This window comes from Chiloscyllium plagiosum, unplaced genomic scaffold (genome assembly GCF_037043375.1).
Source record: "Chiloscyllium plagiosum isolate Xiang-an unplaced genomic scaffold, Cpla_swu_hap1 HiC_scaffold_3, whole genome shotgun sequence".
NCBI lineage: Eukaryota > Metazoa > Chordata > Chondrichthyes > Orectolobiformes > Hemiscylliidae > Chiloscyllium > Chiloscyllium plagiosum.
The window spans coordinates 11,292,297-11,309,544 of NW_028270141.1; the positions used below are offsets into that span (position 1 = coordinate 11,292,297).

Sequence of the window (17,248 nt, forward strand, 5' to 3'; positions counted from 1 at the left end):
CATACTGGCACTGGTGCGTGTCCAACGGAGATTCACATGGATGATCCCTGGAATGGTAGGCCTAACATACGATGAACAGTTGAGGATCCTGGGATTGTATTCATTAGAGTTTAGAAGATTGAGGGGAGAACTAATAGAAATTTACAAGATAATGCATGGCTTAGTAAGGGTGTACACTGGGAAATTGTTTGCAAAAGGCGGGGATACCAATACCCATGGGCACAGCCTTAGAATTAGAGGGGTTCAATTTAGAATGGAAATGAGGAGACATTTCTTCAGCCAGAGAGTGGTGGGCCTCTGGAATTCATTGCCACAGAGGCGAGGTCGTTAAATGCCTCCAAAGAAGAGATTGATAAATACGTAATCTTGCAAGGAATTAAGGGATACAGGGAGAGTGCCGCAAAGTGGTGTTGAATTGCTCATCAGCCATGATTGAATGGCGGAATGGATTCGATGGGCCAAATGGCCTTACTTCTACTCCTATTTCTTATGGTCAGTCACTGCCCATTTTAATTCCCCTTCCCAGTTCCTTTCCCACAAAACTATCCTCAGCCTCCTCCATTGCCACAGTGAATCATGGAGAAACAACACCTCATCTTCCCCTTGGGCAGCCTACAGTCCGGAGGACTCAGCATTGAGTTCTCCAATTTCAAATAGCCTCCCTTCCCATTCCCTGACTCCATTTCCAGCCCCGCCTCCTCCATTCCATTCTTCTGACCGAATCTTACTTCCAGGTATCAACCAGATTCATTCCTCCCATCAATCAACCACGCCATACCGTCTACCTGTGTTTACCTATCTCCACCTCACCATTCTGCTGCTCTCCCTACCCAAAACCTTCACCCACATTTTCCCCAGACCTGAAGAAGGGTTATACCCGAAACATTGACTTCTCCACCTCCTGAGGCAGCCTGGCTTGCTGTATTCTTCCAGCCCCCTGCTTGGCTACCTTGGTTTGACTACGTAGCTACTTGCACATGTTGGTTATTTTTTGCCACAGGCATCTCTTTAAAATACAGATAGCAGTTAAATTTTAGGTAAGTTTCACATTTTGTGAAAGTCTTGAATGGCATTCTCTAGTTGATCAGATATACTTTAATAAGAATGCCAGCCATAAATTAAGGCTGAATTGGAACACATACCTTTTTGCCTTATTACTAAACGTTATCATAGAAATTTATGTACACATGATTCTTCAGATAGTCAAAATAAAACATCTCAGCAATCAATCTACTCAAATTGTGTAAATATAAGGAGCTATCGTAACAATTTAAAAGTTATGAAATTTAACAAGGTACATTACGGCATGTTTTAGAAGTGCAAAATTAACGACCAACGTGCAGCAAGGAAACAAAACCATGTCTTATGAACTGCCTCAATTTCCAGCTGATTTGTGCGGCTCCAACACTTGATTCATTAGAATCGGACATTCTGCTTAAATTTCATCACTTCTGTGATGTTCCTATACTTTCACATAAACTCACTGTGGAGAGTCAAGTCTAATAATCATGAGAGTAACCAGCCTTTAAACCATTGCTTTAGATTGTAATGCTTTCATACATTGACTCATTCAAATATAACCATAACAAATTTCTTGCTTCTCACCTTTATTCAAGTATTTCACAGCAGTTGGCTTACAAATTACAGTAAAGGTATTCCAAATTCCAAAGTTTAAAAACAAAACATTTAAATAACTTATTATCTCACACTAAAGCGAAATTCAAAAAATGGGAAGTCATTTTAATACAATGCTCAGTAACTATAGAATTCAATATATAGCATAGTTAATGTTGCAAAGCTAAGCATTCAAACAAAAATAGACACACCTTTATAAGAACCAAAACGAGACACCAATGACTAGGAAAATAAATGTACAAATACAACAGCCAATGCTGCTTTTCAAAGGAACTCAAGCTTATATTATGATGAATCCCGCGTTCATCTTCATGACCTGGCATTCCAATTTTCAGTGGAGGCGGGATTATGAAACATATGACATAAACCAAACGTGAAAGACAAAATACAGCTGTTGTTGAAAGGAATCTAGATAAAATGTGTTGGCAACGGGAGGAAATCAGATAAGGGAGGAAATTTAAAAGATTACTAAATTTGGTACAACACACATAAAATCATTATAGGTTTTTGTTGATGCTACCAATGCTGCTACTGGCACAGGACATTAAATTGCAAATGGAATAGAGAACAAACAACTCATTTCAAAAACAGTAAGGATGCAGCAGTTCCTGAGACCTATTTAACCCTTTTTAAATCAGAAACATGCTACAAAATTCAGCTATGTTTTTCAACAAATGTACAGTTTGTAATAACAATTTCCCAAATTTGCTCCATATAAAATGCTGTTAGTTTAGTGTAGTTTAGATTGTAAAATACCCTCTTGCAGTTATACTTCTTCAATAAATAGGTAAGGAAAACATCACTGTGAAAACGTATGTCAATGAAATTTTTGTGAGTTCCTATTAGTCTTATTAAATTTCTATAAACTTTTATTTCTCAACATTTTAAATAGATAGTCCCAAGCAGTCATTTACTGAAATTTATTCAAGTTGGGAGTTCAAAGTTCACATGGGAATTCTGAAGCGCACTTTGGATTACTGCAGTTTCTTGAAGCCAAAATTTTGCAAGTTGTATGAGGAATTGCAAAAATGTTTTATAATCAAGTACCTTAGCTTTAGAAAGTAAACTGTAGTACGCACACACTACTTACAGTATTCAGTAAACACTGATGGTAACTGGTAAACTGTGTGACTGAGAAAGCTGAGGTAGCTCAACATATAGCTGCAGTAGTCCAAGATCACTGTTCTTTCATGAGTGAGTATATTTTGCATATTTTGTTATAATGCACCTTACAGTTTAAAGAGGCTGTAGTGGATATTTGGATAGTGGGTTTTGTAACACTGGACCTGCAATTGTATTAATTCTCACATTCTGTGCTTAGAAAAAAAAATAAAATGCCATCTTCAGTTCAGGAATAAAGCCTACACTATAACAGCGGTCAGTGGCTTTAAAATTACTCCAAAATTGCATCCAGTTACTCCAGCTATTTATCATGACGCAAGCATCAACAGGGTTTAATCCACTACAAAATGAACATTTAAAACTCCAAAATCCATCAATATAAAAGCGAATCTTAAGCTAAATGCTGTCAAAAATTAATAAAATAGGCTGAATCACTCTATCCAGTTTCTTAAATTATGAAGTTCTGCTCCATTGAATTCAATGATGGCAAGTTTGTATTGGGGAGAATAACCAATGAGAACCACCTTTTTTATATCATAGCACCAGACTGTGCAACAGTGATGGCAAGTGGTTTTGAGTGTGTAATCTCAATCATGTCCAGTTTGGTTCTGTAGGCTGGTCTGTTCCAGGTACCTGAGACAATAGCACCAATTCACAAAGAGAGAGATTAAGACCAAGGCTCTGAATGTTGCTGAATGGCTCAGAAGGCTGCTTCCCTGCAAGCAGTTTATGTGTTGAACCTGTTCCTCTTCAAAGGTTCACGGGAATGTATGAAAGGTCTTTAATAGATTTTCCATTTCCTATATCAATCAAAATCACAATGGTGTCAATAAACAGCTTGTAATCTTAATAGTTTTGCAAGAATGCTATTTAATCTGGCAGCAAAGAGATTTGTTGAGAAGTAAGTGAAATAAATGATAAAGGATATGAGCATCCTTTTCAAATGAAAACCATTTCCAGTGTGTAACCTTTAAAACAAAATAGCAATTTGTATACATTGCACAATGAGTCCAGCTGTAAAAACAGATTCAAAAATAAAATTAACTGATAGCTTTGAAAGAAATATTTATGTAACTAATTTCATGAAATAGTAAATTTGATGAATGCTTTGTTTCAATACAACCTCTAATCTTGCACATTATAAAACAGTTGAATGTTGTCAAAGATATTTTGAGATTCACACATTGACTAGGCTGAAGACAGGGTAAAAGCCAGGGGTTAGCAGAGTCAGTGATATCTGGCTACAGCTAGCACCAAGATTAAATTATCATTCTTAGAGCTTTGTTTATTAAAAGAAAACTTATATTACTCTACAGTATTTTTAACAGTTACATAAATTCATGGCTAGAATGTAATCAATTTACTTACTTTTCAGTAGCTATTCTCTCAACATCAATAATTAGTGTTCAAACTTTTTAAACAAATAATTATCTGCACATCAAGTAATGAAGCTCATGTTATTAACTATCTAAATGATTAAGATATTCAGCGGTCTTTTTTTTTAAATAAGATAATCTAATCTGTTCATATTCTCACTATAATCCGCCTTCATGCTGAACAGGTAGAACATTGACTACACTTTCAGTTACAATTTCAGCTATATATTAACCGAACTGAAATGTATTTTATAAGATGGAATGGTTCGAGTGTTGATTCATATAATTTGCACGACACCTGTTGCCTTAACATAAAGTGGGTACATTTTACACCGACAATCCAAAGAAGTCTGAATTCAAGTCTAGGGACCTTACAAACACCCTTTAGCCTCCTCAAATTTATCACCTGCAAATGTGAGATTTTATTTTTGAAACCAAGGAGCAATTTGTTCGTTTTGAAATCTTCCCATTTACAGCTATTTGATGTCTAGCTTTAACATTAACTATTTTCAGTCATGCTTCAGCTACTATTCTCCAATGCCACACCATGGAATTTAAATCCATACATTGGAACCTTCTTAAGGGCTTTCTACATATTCAAGTAAATAAATACATTACTCTCATCTATCCCTTAACCACTAAAGTGCTATCTTTGCCTGAATGATAACTGTCATTTTTATTCATTCTACTTAAAGTACAATGACTATTACCAGAAATCGAGTGCCATTATCAAAATATTCCTGAACAATTGCCAGACAAAGGTGATCACCAGATTCAATTTAGTTTCTCAAAAAAAAAAGCAACATGGTACAATTCCTGATAATAATTGTAAAAAATATAATAAAACTAATAATTTGTAGAAAGTAATACTTGGCATTCATCATTTTCAAGCGAATAATAGGCAATTTATTTTGTTAGAAGCGAGTTAAGTCAATTCAGACTAAGCATGAGATGGGATCACTGCATTGTAACTTTAGAGAATATTACCTTCACCATCAGTCACTAAAATGACCGCCAATGTTCTAACCGGAACAAAAGCCAAATCTGGATTTTCTACCATCCTGTGCTGAACACAACCCAGAATTAAATAAGGGCTCTGATGGCTACACAGGGCGTTGTGTATTAAATATAAGCAGCACGACTTGTAAGCAAATTTTTTTAAAACCCAAAATTGACTTTTTTTCATGTATTAAATATAAGCAGCACGACTTGTAAGCAAATTTTTTAACACATGAAAAAAAGTCAATTTTGGGTTTTAAAAAAAAAGAAAAACAAAATCCTTTTTGAAGGAATTAAAGAACTGCTGCACCATTCACACAGTTGAATGACCTAATTAATTGCAGTATCCCACAAGGTGGCTGAAGCACGCATATAAGATGCACAGAACCCCTCATTTTCAAGGCATAATTTTTTCTGTTAATCCAAGTGCACATAGGTCCTATGGGGTCATCATCAAGATGAATTTGTAATACTGCTTACCTCAAGTAATTGGGTTTTGTCATATTCCTTGCGATGACGATAGATGCATTGACTAAGCAAAGAATAAAGCTTTTCGAGTTGATCAACTGTAAAATTATTGCTCGTCTTAGTGGCCAACTGGAGGATATGCTACAAAACAATATGGAAGTTCTCATTAGGTAACCTTGACTTCTTGTAAACCAAATAACTTCAACACAGGAGTTATGATCATCTAGACTATTAGATCATCATGGATACATCTTTGACTTCAAAATCTTTCCGATAGGAATTCATCACATCCATTTTTAAAAAACAATTCACACTCCCAACAGAATTTAAATTCCAGAAGGTATTGGAAATCTGATGTTTAGCCTGAAATAAACCATATAACCTGGAACCTGAGAAGATAAGCAATTCCCAAGGATATCAGCAACCAGAAACGACAAAGAGAGACTCTGGTTGTTGAAACAAGAAGTTAAATAATCTGAAGAGAGCTAAAGTCCAAAAATGTCTTTTGCTCAACTTAGCAAGCCACTCACTTCAAATGGATGACAAATGCTGATCTTGCTTATGATACTCACATCCCATGAAAGAACAAAAAAAATGTTGTTAATGCTCAGAAAAAAAACTGTGCTTCTAAAACATATGGTCCCTTAAACATGGTAGAAAGAGATAAGCATGATCATATGGCCCTGACACTTAGTCAGTTTGCAGATGACACCGAAATTGGAGGTGTAGTGGACAGCGAAGAAGGTTACCTCAGATTACAACAGGAACTTGACCAGATGGGTCGATGGGCTGAGAAGTGGCAGATGGAGTTTAATTCAGATAAATGCGAGGTGCTGCATTTTGGGAAAGCAAATCTTAGCAGGACTTATACACTTAATGGTAAGGTCCTAGAGACTGTTGCTGAACAAAGAGAACTACAAGTGCAGGTTCACAGCTCCTTGAAAGTGGAGTCACAGGTAGACAGAATAGTGAAGGCGGCGTTTGGTATGCTTTCTTTCATTGGTCAGGGTACTGAGTACAGGAGTTGGGACGTCATGTTGCAGCTGTACAGGACATTGGTTAGGCAACTGTTGGAATATTGCTTGCAATTCTGGTTTCCTTCCTATCAGAAAGATGCTGTAAAACTTGAAAGGGTTCAGAAAAGATTTACCAGGATGTTGCCAGGGTTGGAGGATTTGAGCTGTGGGGAGAGGCTGAACAGGCTGGGGCTGTTTTCCCTGGAACATCAGAGGCTGAGGGGTGACCTTATAGAGGCTTACAAAATTATGAGGGGCTTGGATAGGATAAATAGGCAAAGTCTTTTCCCTGGGGTGGGGGAGTCCAGAACTAGAGGGCATAGGGTTAGGGTAGGGGGGGCAGATATAAAAGAGACCTGAGGGGCAACTTTTTCACACAGAGGGTGATACATGTATGGAATGAGCTGGCAGAGGGAGTGGTGGAGGCTGGTACAATTGCAACATTTAAAAGGCATTTGGATGGGTATATGAATAAGAAGGGTTTGGAGGGATATGGGCCAGGTGCTGGCAGGTGGGACTAGATTGGGTTGGGATATCTGGTCGGCATGGACGGGTTGGACCGAAGGATCTGTTTCCATGCTGCACATCGCTATGACTCTATGACATGAGAATATTCTGAAAAGCAAAACTATCTTAGCTAACCTTGGTCTATCCCCAAAAGAGCTAATTGATCATTCATCTGACTGAAAGTGCTTGCTATATGCAAAAATGACTGGTGCTTTCACATTGCAAGAATTGTACTTCACTATAGATGAAGCATTCAGTACACTGAATTGGCGATGTTAAATTGTCAATAGCGTTAGGTGCATTAGTCAGAGGGAAATGGGTCTGGGTGGATTACTCTTCAGAGGGTCAGTGTGGACTGGTTGGGCTGAAGGGACTGTTCGCACACGGTAGGGAATCTAATCTAATCTAATCTAAAATTTTTCTGACAAATATAATGCAGCATTGAATGAGTGAGTTCTTTTATGTCCAACGATTCACTTACATTTGGATGAAAACTCACTCAATTCTGAATTGATCAAATGTAAAAAGAACTATACCATACACAATTCCACTACTGAAGCTATTAAGATCATAACAAATATGCACAGCATTTGTACTCAGTGAAGTTTGAAGGTAGATTCAGATTGCATTTTTGGCACTTGCCCAAAGACAAACTGGGTCTGTGAAATGTATTAACTTGACCATAGTGTGAATAGAAACCTGGGTTTCTCCTTGGGGAACCACTTTCCTCAGAGAAGTCCAGAAGCAACTGAACAGTAAAACCTTCAAACACTGAATTACAAATATTCTTTAAACAGGAAAAAAAATCCAAAGAACTGTGGATGCTGGAAATCAGAAACAAAAACAGAAATTGCTGGAAAAACTCAGGGTCTTTCTTTTCTCTGCTGATTGATGAATTGACCTGCTCAGAGTTGATAGTGTAGATGCCGAGAGGTATTTTCTGCAGAAAAGAGAACCTAAAAACAAGGGAATGGATTGAAGGATAAAGGACTGATCATTTAGAACCAAGGTCAGGAGAAATTACTTCGTACAAAGGGTATGAATATATGGAATTCTCTATCTGCAGGATTGTGGCTGCTCCATTGTTTCATACAGTGAAGGGTGGGATAGATAGATCTTTGGTCTCTCTTTAGATATGAGAAGTGGGCCTGAAAGTACAGTTCAAGCGCTCCATTAGCCATGATCACATGAAATGGAGGAACAGGCTCACAGGCCACATGATCTATTCATGCTTCTTGAATTCTTGTAAGTACATAAATGGCATTGGATAAATTAGTGGTATGAAGTGGCAACAAAATCCCCTGGATCAAGTGGCCTACATTGTATGAGGTAGCTTCAGAAATGGCGAATAAAGTATTTCAAAATGCTTTAGGTTCTAAAACAGTTTCCAAGGATTAGAAGGTAGTAAATACAATCCTTTTATTTACAAAAAGAGGGAAAGAGATCAAGAACTACAGACTAGTTAGCCTAATATCAGTAATTGATAAAATGCTAGAATCTATTTAGAGGCATAAGACTACAAGATATAGAAGGAGAGATAAGCCTATCGAGTCTGTTCCACCATTCAATCATGGCTGTTATGTTTCTCAACCCCATTTCCTGCCGTCTCCCCATAACCTTTGATCCTCTGACTAATCAAAATCCTTTTTACCTCTGCCTTAAAGACACTCAATGACTTGGCTTCTACAGCCTTCTGCAGCAATAAGTTCCACAGATTCACCTCCCTCTGACTGAAGAAATTCCTCTTCCTCTCAGTTCTAAAGGGTTGTCCCTTCACTCGGAGACTGTGACCTCAGAACCCAGTCTCTCCTACTAGTGGAAACATCTTCTCCATGTTCGCTCATTATCCATGTCTCTCCATGGCAAGAGACTTCAAAAATCAAAAACTAGTGGATGTAATTAATACCCTTGGACTTTTCAAACACATTTGATAGGGTGCCACATAAGAGGTCATTATATCAAATAAGTTTCTTGAAAATGCAGAGAATATTAGCAGGGACCAAGAATTGGTAAATACAGAAAACAGAAGTCAAGAATAAATGGTATGTTTTCAGGCTGGAAGGCTACAACAGCTGGAACACTACTTACAGCTCAGGTATTTACAATCTATGTTAATGAATTATGTTCAAGAACCAAATGCAAATCATGCAAGTTAGTGGAGAATACAAAATTAGTTGAGAAAGTTAACGGCAAGATGGATACAGAGGAATAGTTCACATTATCAACCAAAACTACAGCTGTAACACAGTACAGCAAAGTATAAAGTTAATAGTCATAGGTCAGAGTCATACAGCACAAAAACAGGCTGTTCAGTCCAAGTCTTCCATGCTAAGTTTCCAAAACAGTCACATCTGTCTGCGTTTGGCCCATATCCCTCTAAATCTTTCCTATTCATGTACCTGTCAAAATGTCTTAAATGTTGTAACTGTACTTGCATCTACCACTTCCTCTGACAATTCATTCACACATGAACCACACGGTGTTAAGTTGCCGCCCTCAGTTTCACTTTGGTGGAACAAAATTGTGAAAGATGGGGAAAATGTTTGCTTTCAGAGTAAGCTGGATGTCCTTGTACAGTAACCAGAAAGTTAACAAGAAGGTACTATAATTAAGAGGCAAATGGTTGTTAACTTTCATTAGAGTATTTAAAACATAATAATAAAGAAGTCTTTCTAAAATCATAGAGGACATTGGGTTAAGCCAACCTGGAGTACCATATACAGTTTTGCCTTCCTTCCCCAGAGAAGGACATACTTGCCCACAAGAGAGAGAAATTAAAGTTAAGACTAGTCCCTGGGGAGTGTCTCAGGAGATGAGATTGATATAAAATCTGCCTATATTCCCTGGGGTGCAGAGTAATGAGAGATAATCCAGTTTAAACACTTAAAATTCTCATGAGATGAGAAAAGATAGATGCTACAAAATGTTTTCCTTGCAGGGGATGCTAGAACAAAGTTTTGGAATAAGGAATTAGCTGGTTAGAATTGAGACGAAGAATCATTTCTTGACTCAAAAAGGTTGTCAATGTTTGGCTCTACTCTAAAGAGCTGTGAATACATAGTAGGCTAACAGGTTTCTGACAGGGACCAATTTGTTTTTTTTAAAAAGTGTTAAGGGAATTAAGGGGTATAAAAATAGCCTAGTAAGTTGAGCTGAAGTCAAAAATCAGTCAAAACTTCTTGGATGGTATAGCAGGTTTAAAGGGCTAAATAGCATACCCTAGTTCTTATTCTATATGTTCTTACATAAGCCTCTTAATTTATCATCATATTTATTTGCTGTGATGTGGATAGGGGGAGGAAGCACCCAAAAGGAGAAAAGATAGGCATAGAAACATGATAGATAACTCCATAAATAAATGCAATTGAAAATAAGCAGGTATTATTCCAATGATTCTAATTTTTTGACATTTTGGCTGTCTCCATAATACTTGGGTAATAAAAATGTTTATTAATGTTCCAAATGGCTGTTGTATTCTCAAGAATTCATGAAACAATAACACAACATAAATCCGCGAATTTTTTTGCAAACTGGGAACAACTCTGGAGATGTTCAATTATTCATCAACTTACCTTTAGTCGCGCATGGTCCAAAATTACTGGGGGGACGGGTTCTGAAGAGTCTTCCAATACCTGCTCCATGTGCACAACTGTCTTTTGTTCTACATGTACTGAATGACTTGTTTTCATCCTGCCCAAAACTAAGGTACATTTTTAGATAATTGTTAGTCCCAGCAGCCAGAGATAGTACTTTAAACAATTTAGTTTCATTCAAGGACAACCCCTATCTTTTAAGGAAAGCTTCAGCAACAAACAAAGCCATGTAACTTTTCAATAAATCCAGCAGAAGCCACAGTGAAATTTTGTACACTTAAATCTCTGGCCAAACTCAGTGTACTTGTCTCAGCCTACAGATTCGAAATCCCACAGAGATACCCCAATCTGTTACGAACCCACAGAGATTATTACCTTTAAAAAGAAATTTGAACTTTCGGTTAATGGTTGTACAGATTAAAATACAAGATATTTTAAGATGTTCACTGTAATAATAAAATACTAAAAGCGTTAACTAAATATTACTTTTGCAGGGAACTTATACTTTAAATGACAGAACAAACTTTCAACACAATATAAAAAGCTATACCGTACACTGTGCTTTAAGCAAACATTAGAATCTCAAAAGCTCAGTCCAAAGTGATTCTTAGCTACACAGGGTTTACACCTACTCTTTTCCTTTCTCAGTTTAATATTTTCTAATGCTAGAATGGTCCTTTGTGAATACCAGTATTATTGGCAATCCTTGCTCTAGGTTAGGAATATGTCAGTTTTGACTTTTCACAAAATTAATCTTGATAATCAGAACATGAGTTTCCCACCCACATTCAACATTCAAGCATATTTTTGGTCTCTAGCCCCTCTCCCTCTTCTTTCCACACCCCCACCACCATAGACCAATGGCATTCCAACCAGTATATGATATTCAGTGATGTTTATCCCAAAAGCCTGTAACCAGATAAAATAATGACTTTCTTCTGTACCCTTCCCGTCTTAAAGGCCATTAACATGATACTGTGAATCTCACAGATCTTCGATCCTAATAAGAGATGTTGATTTAGTTTTCTTTGACAGACCAAGTATCTTCCACATTGGAACTAAATGGATAATTTAAACCAGAACTGTTTACCACCCAAGCATTTTCAACACCTTTCTGGGATATCAGTTACTTGTAGTCTAATCACTGTCAGCACACATGTTGTTGCCATTTTCTCTTTGCACGTTCTTCTGAGCAAAACAAACAGTCTGGGTCTCCTTTAATCTCAAACAAAGAAAACAGCCTTACTGCCAGGCAGACTTTACAACAGGTCACATGACTTCCTCAAATAAAAGATAAAGTCCTAAAACAATCTCAAACTTTATAACACATTGATGAGAATTATGATATTTTTTTCTTAAATGCCTGCCCAATGGCTTATTTCCCATCATTATAGTCAACTCTGTCTTCAGACCATTGAAACTCTGTAACTTTGAGGGGAGGCAGTAATGTAGTGGTAATGTCATTGGACTACTAATCCAGAAGCCCAGGCTGATGTTCTAGGGAAATACATTGGAATCCGGCTACGGTAGTTGATGAAATTTGATTTCAGTAGAAATCAGCAATAAAAGATGGTCTAAAAGCAATGATGGAACCACTACTGTCATTAAAATCTAATTGACCATCCTTACCTGATTTGGCCTGCATGCGACTCCAGACCTATAATAATATGGCTGACTCTTCACTGCCTTCAAGGTAACTAGGAATGGGCAAAATTTGCTGGCCTAGCTGGGGAGGCCACCAGTGCATTTAAACCATGGCCTTTATTTAAGTTTAAGGCACTAGTTTTGGATCCAAGTGTCTCACTATCCAGTTTAACATGAAATTCTATTATTTTATGATTCAAGAAAATCATTTATCTTGAGAATGGTAATTAATCCTATCACATTACATATTACCATATCCAAAATAGCCTGTTTCCCATTTACACATTGCCTTTACATACTGTCCAAGGATACTGTCCAAATAATTTATGAATTTGCTGTCAAGATTACTTTGCCAATTTGACTTGTCCAAACTCTCATTATATTAAATTCACAATTATTTCAACATCTTTCACATAAGCCCTCAATAGTTCTTTATTAATGCTCTGTCCTACACAGTAATTACTATTATAATTCCAACTGTCTTCATTCACTTGTTATTACTCATGGTCACTCAAACTTATTCTGCATCTTGATCTTCTGAAGCAAGATCATTTCTCACTATCATATTGCACACATTCTTTATTAGTGGAGTTGAATAAGGGTTAGATGTGCACAAGTTGTTGGAGGTGGCAGGTTAAGTTGAAAAAATGGTTGGTTAGCAGACACACAGATTGCAAAGCTTATCGAAAGAGGCAAAGAATACAAACCAAGGAAGATATAGCAGACCTTTTAAAGATACTGGTTAGGCATCAACTAGAGTACTCTGTCCAATTGTGGAACCACACCTTTTAAATTAGGGATGTGAGGGTAGGAGGGAGCACAGTAAAAAATTAACAAAAATGATTCTGGAGATGAGAAATATAAATCATGTAAGACTAATGAAGCTAAGGCTGCGTTTCTTATGGAAGAGCAGTTTGAGATTACTTAGAGGGGTTCCAAATTAGGAGCTGCCCAGACTGAAGAAACAGGGAGAAACTTTTCCCATCAGTGAGCGGGTCAAGAATCAAAGGACAAAAATTTAAGTTTGGAAAAGCAACAGAGGTGACATAGAAGAAAACTTTACTTCACAAAGTGGCTACAGTAAGAAACACTGCCCAAGAGTGTGGTGGTAGATTTAATCATGGGTTGAACAAGGGGGTTAGCTAATTCTTTGAAGATAAAATAATTGCACTGATACAGGTACACAGGCTAGCTAAATTGCTTCAGTGGGAACCCAAATAACGCTCACCCGTGTTGTAACTTTGTCTCTACCATTTTTCTGTATTCCAATCCAACTCCCTGTTGCACACTGTGTGCTTCGTCCTTTCCTCTCATCATTCACCCTATCATGACACTGCATAACCACCCTGTCCTTTCTCTTTAAATTTTTAGAATTCTCCTCTCCAACAGCTAATTCATTTAAAGCAGAGACTAACTCCAAACTCTGCTTTGGATAAGGCAGATTATATATCAGGATCACCAATGTCTACTTGTTGCAAAGACAAAGTAATCAAATTTCAGTCTCAGTTCTCAGCAAGCATGGGTTCACGGAAAATAAAACACTAGAAATGTTAACGTTCATGGATAAATATGCATAAGAAGTTTCAAAGTAGAAAATTTAAACAATTACAGCTGCAGTTGAAGCAAATTACAAAGCAAACTATAAGAAGCATTCCCCTATACATACTGACACAACATACAAATAATGAAAAATGTTGATATCCCTAGAATCCAAGTCTTCAATTTTACAAATTAAATTTTAAAAGTGGCTAGAATGACACTGACTTTAATAATGCTCAGCAGTGAACAATAAAGCTTTTTGCCATGATTAATTAACCCAATGTGAACCAACAACAAATCAGAAATTTGTTTCCTTGTCACCATAATTTTTAGGGTAGGCACCTTTTTTTAAACCTTTATTGTAAGTATAAAAAGTGAATCCAAACAAAAAAGTGTATTATTCTATATCTAGTTAGCATGACCCAGTCAGGTTTATAGTGGATGATATGCAGCATAAAGTTTCTCTACTGCATGCCAATGACTCAAATATCCTCTACACCGCCTCAATTCCAACTCAAAACATTGACAGTACCTGCGTGGTACTCGGCTTTTCTCACCAGTAACAGGTAATATCTAGGGATGTAGCCTCATTTATTAGGAACTTGCTGATTATTTTCTAAAATCTCCACAAATAATTGTTGCAGTTCTCATCATGAAATGACTCATCTTTACTGGTGTGGGTTGAATTTGAATTCTAGTCTCAAAAATAAAACAGCAGTTTCAAGTCAGTCACTTTGTCATCAATAAACTCATTTTACATTATTAACATGAATGACTTAGTCTTGTGTACCACAATATGTTAAAAGTTAACTCAACTCTGTTTTGAGTCATATTAGGAAAAAAGATATCCAATGCAAATTTCTTTTACCACTGTGTTGACTATAGATGGAATTAATTTACACCTGACAAAAGCACATACATTAGGCATTACAGCAATTTCAGAAATTCAGACCTGTGTGTTACACAGACAATGCCTATAAGTAAATAAAGAGGATTACCATCTTTTTCAGGTCCTAGTGATTTTAGATCAACATCTTCATTTTGTGAACACTTTGTTGCATTGGCTGCTTGTGCTGCACCAGTGACAGCATGAGAGCTATCTTCAACCAGCTGCTTTTTGTCTTTTTCTGTTATAGGTAACTTTGAATTTGGCACAAGCTGAGTCATGGACTCCTTGGTAGGTTCACATTCCTTTCCAGGTTCATGTTTTGAAGCAGACAAATCATTGCCAGGTGCAGGATTACCAGATGTGCACGTCCTGCCAGCCAAACATTCTTGAACAGATTCACTTTCAGCACTTGCCAAAGATTCATCACTCCATGTACACTCATTAGGTACCAACCTCTTGCCAGGAGTGCATGCATCATTAGGTACACACTGTTCTCCTGGAGCAGTATTTGATTTTCTTTTGGAAAACTCATTATTTCCATCTAATTGATAGCCTGCACGGTCCTCTTTTCCTGTGGATTTAAGATCACCACTCCCTTTTTCCATTGTACCATTTTCAAGTTTATTTCCCACCTGGGCAACATCCATGATGTCACACGATGACTCATCATTGGTCAGGGAGAGTTCGCCATTCTCGTGATAATCTGTACTCACTTCCAATTCTCCATTCTCTGCTAGTTCACTTTCTTCACCTTGGTCAGCATCATGCTCGTCATTTTTAAGATCACCATCTTCTTTCTTGAGGTGGATCACTTTCCTGGCTTTTCTAATAATACCTCTACCCCATTTTGAGCGTCGACGTGGTTTCCTTTTAATGTGAACTGTTGAGTAACATGAAGCTGAGGTTACAATAAAATACTAGTGAAACTATTCATGTAGCATTACTACCAGCTTGCTATAAAAGCAAATTCTTCATCACATTAACTGCCTTCAGTGTTTATCACCGGGAAACCCCATAGTGCAGTAGTATCAGTAGAAACTCTCTCAACATTAATAAATCATAACTTTGAATGAAACAATTCCTTCTAAGCATGACCATTTTGTTTATTTCAAATTGGATCCATGTCAAGTAACCTGTTCTAAGCATTGTTCTATGAAATGCACAGACTTTTTAAGAGCAAAGGTTCTCCATAGAACAGTGCATGCACAGAACTGGTTAAATTTTATTTAGTTTAAGGTTTGACTTTGCCCTTAAAACAGAAAGCTAGTTGCTAAAATAGTAAGCTAGTCAGTTATTAAAATATTTACTAGAGATCCAAAAATTTCATTCTAAGCAGCAAAAAAAAGTGTAAAACTTAAGATCAAGAACAACTGCGTTTATATAGTGCTTTCAAGAGAAAGTGACCAATGTGGCATGATGAAAAATATTATCGCATCTAGCCACATAAGGAGATTTCAGATAAATGGTTAAAAACCTGGCCAAAGAGATTATAAGTTGCACGAGAAAGGAAGAAAGGTAAAAATATAGAGAAATGAATGAAGGTATTCTAGAGCCAAAGGCACAGCCACAAATAGTGGCACAATTAAAATCAGGGAAGCTCAAAAAGCCATAATTAAATGAATACAGATATCTCAGAAGGCTGTAGGTCTGGAGGAGAGCACCGAGATAAAGATTGAGTCATGTTGTCAACACAGAATTTGAAAGCGAGAATACAAATTTTTAAAATCAAAGTCTGTTTGACCATGATCAATGTAGACCAGCGCACAGGTGATGGATCTAGATAATGTGATGGATCTAGATAATGTGATGGATCTAGATAATGTGATGGATCTAGATAATGTGATGGATCTAGCTAAGCTGACAGTGCGCAAAAGTCCAATAGATGGAGATTAATATGGGAAAATACTAAGTTATTCATTTTGGCAGGAAGACTAACAAAGCAGAGAATTATTTAGAAGGAGAACAAGAACTGAATTCCAAGATGCAAAGGAATGGAATGTTGTCTTTTATTACGAAAGGAATTGTACATTAAAGTAAGCATGCTATGTCTCCGTTATACAGAACTTTGGAAAGACTACATCTCAATGTAGTTTTGATCTTATTATTTAAAGGAAAGACTCAAATGCAATGGAGATGGTTCAGAGGACATTTACTACATTGATACCTGAAATTAGCAAGTTGTCTAACAAGGATAGGTAGGACAGGTTAGGATGGACTCTGCTGGAGTTTTGAAAAGTGAGGCATGACTTAATTGAAGTATTTGGTTGTGGACGTGGAAAGAACTCTTCCCGTTGCAAGTCAGTCCAGAACTAGTAACACGTTTTTAAAATTAGTGGTCACCCTGTTAAGTGAGAGATGTGGGGTTCGGACAGTTGTACAGTTTTTGAATTCTATCTCAAAAGGTGCGATTATTAAATACTTTGAAGGCAGAGGTGGACAGATTCATGCTCGACCAGGGAA

At 37.0% G+C, this 17,248-nt stretch overlaps 1 protein-coding gene across 2 annotated transcripts in view; it reads right to left on the reverse strand.

The window, feature by feature from the left end:
- Positions 1–1,590: 1,590 nt before the first annotated feature.
- atad2b (ATPase family AAA domain containing 2B) overlaps positions 1,591–17,248 on the reverse strand; it is a 132,359-nt gene continuing 116,701 nt past the window's right edge. For both annotated transcript variants that reach the window (XM_087977413.1, XM_087977410.1), the window contains exons 25-28: positions 14,898–15,668; positions 10,696–10,823; positions 5,613–5,741; positions 1,591–3,557 (exon numbers count right to left, since the gene is read on the reverse strand). In XM_087977413.1, the coding sequence (XP_087833539.1) occupies positions 3,516–3,557; positions 5,613–5,741; positions 10,696–10,823; positions 14,898–15,668 (1,070 nt within the window). In that variant the 3' untranslated portion in view covers positions 1,591–3,515. The remainder of the gene's footprint in view (positions 3,558–5,612; positions 5,742–10,695; positions 10,824–14,897; positions 15,669–17,248) is intronic.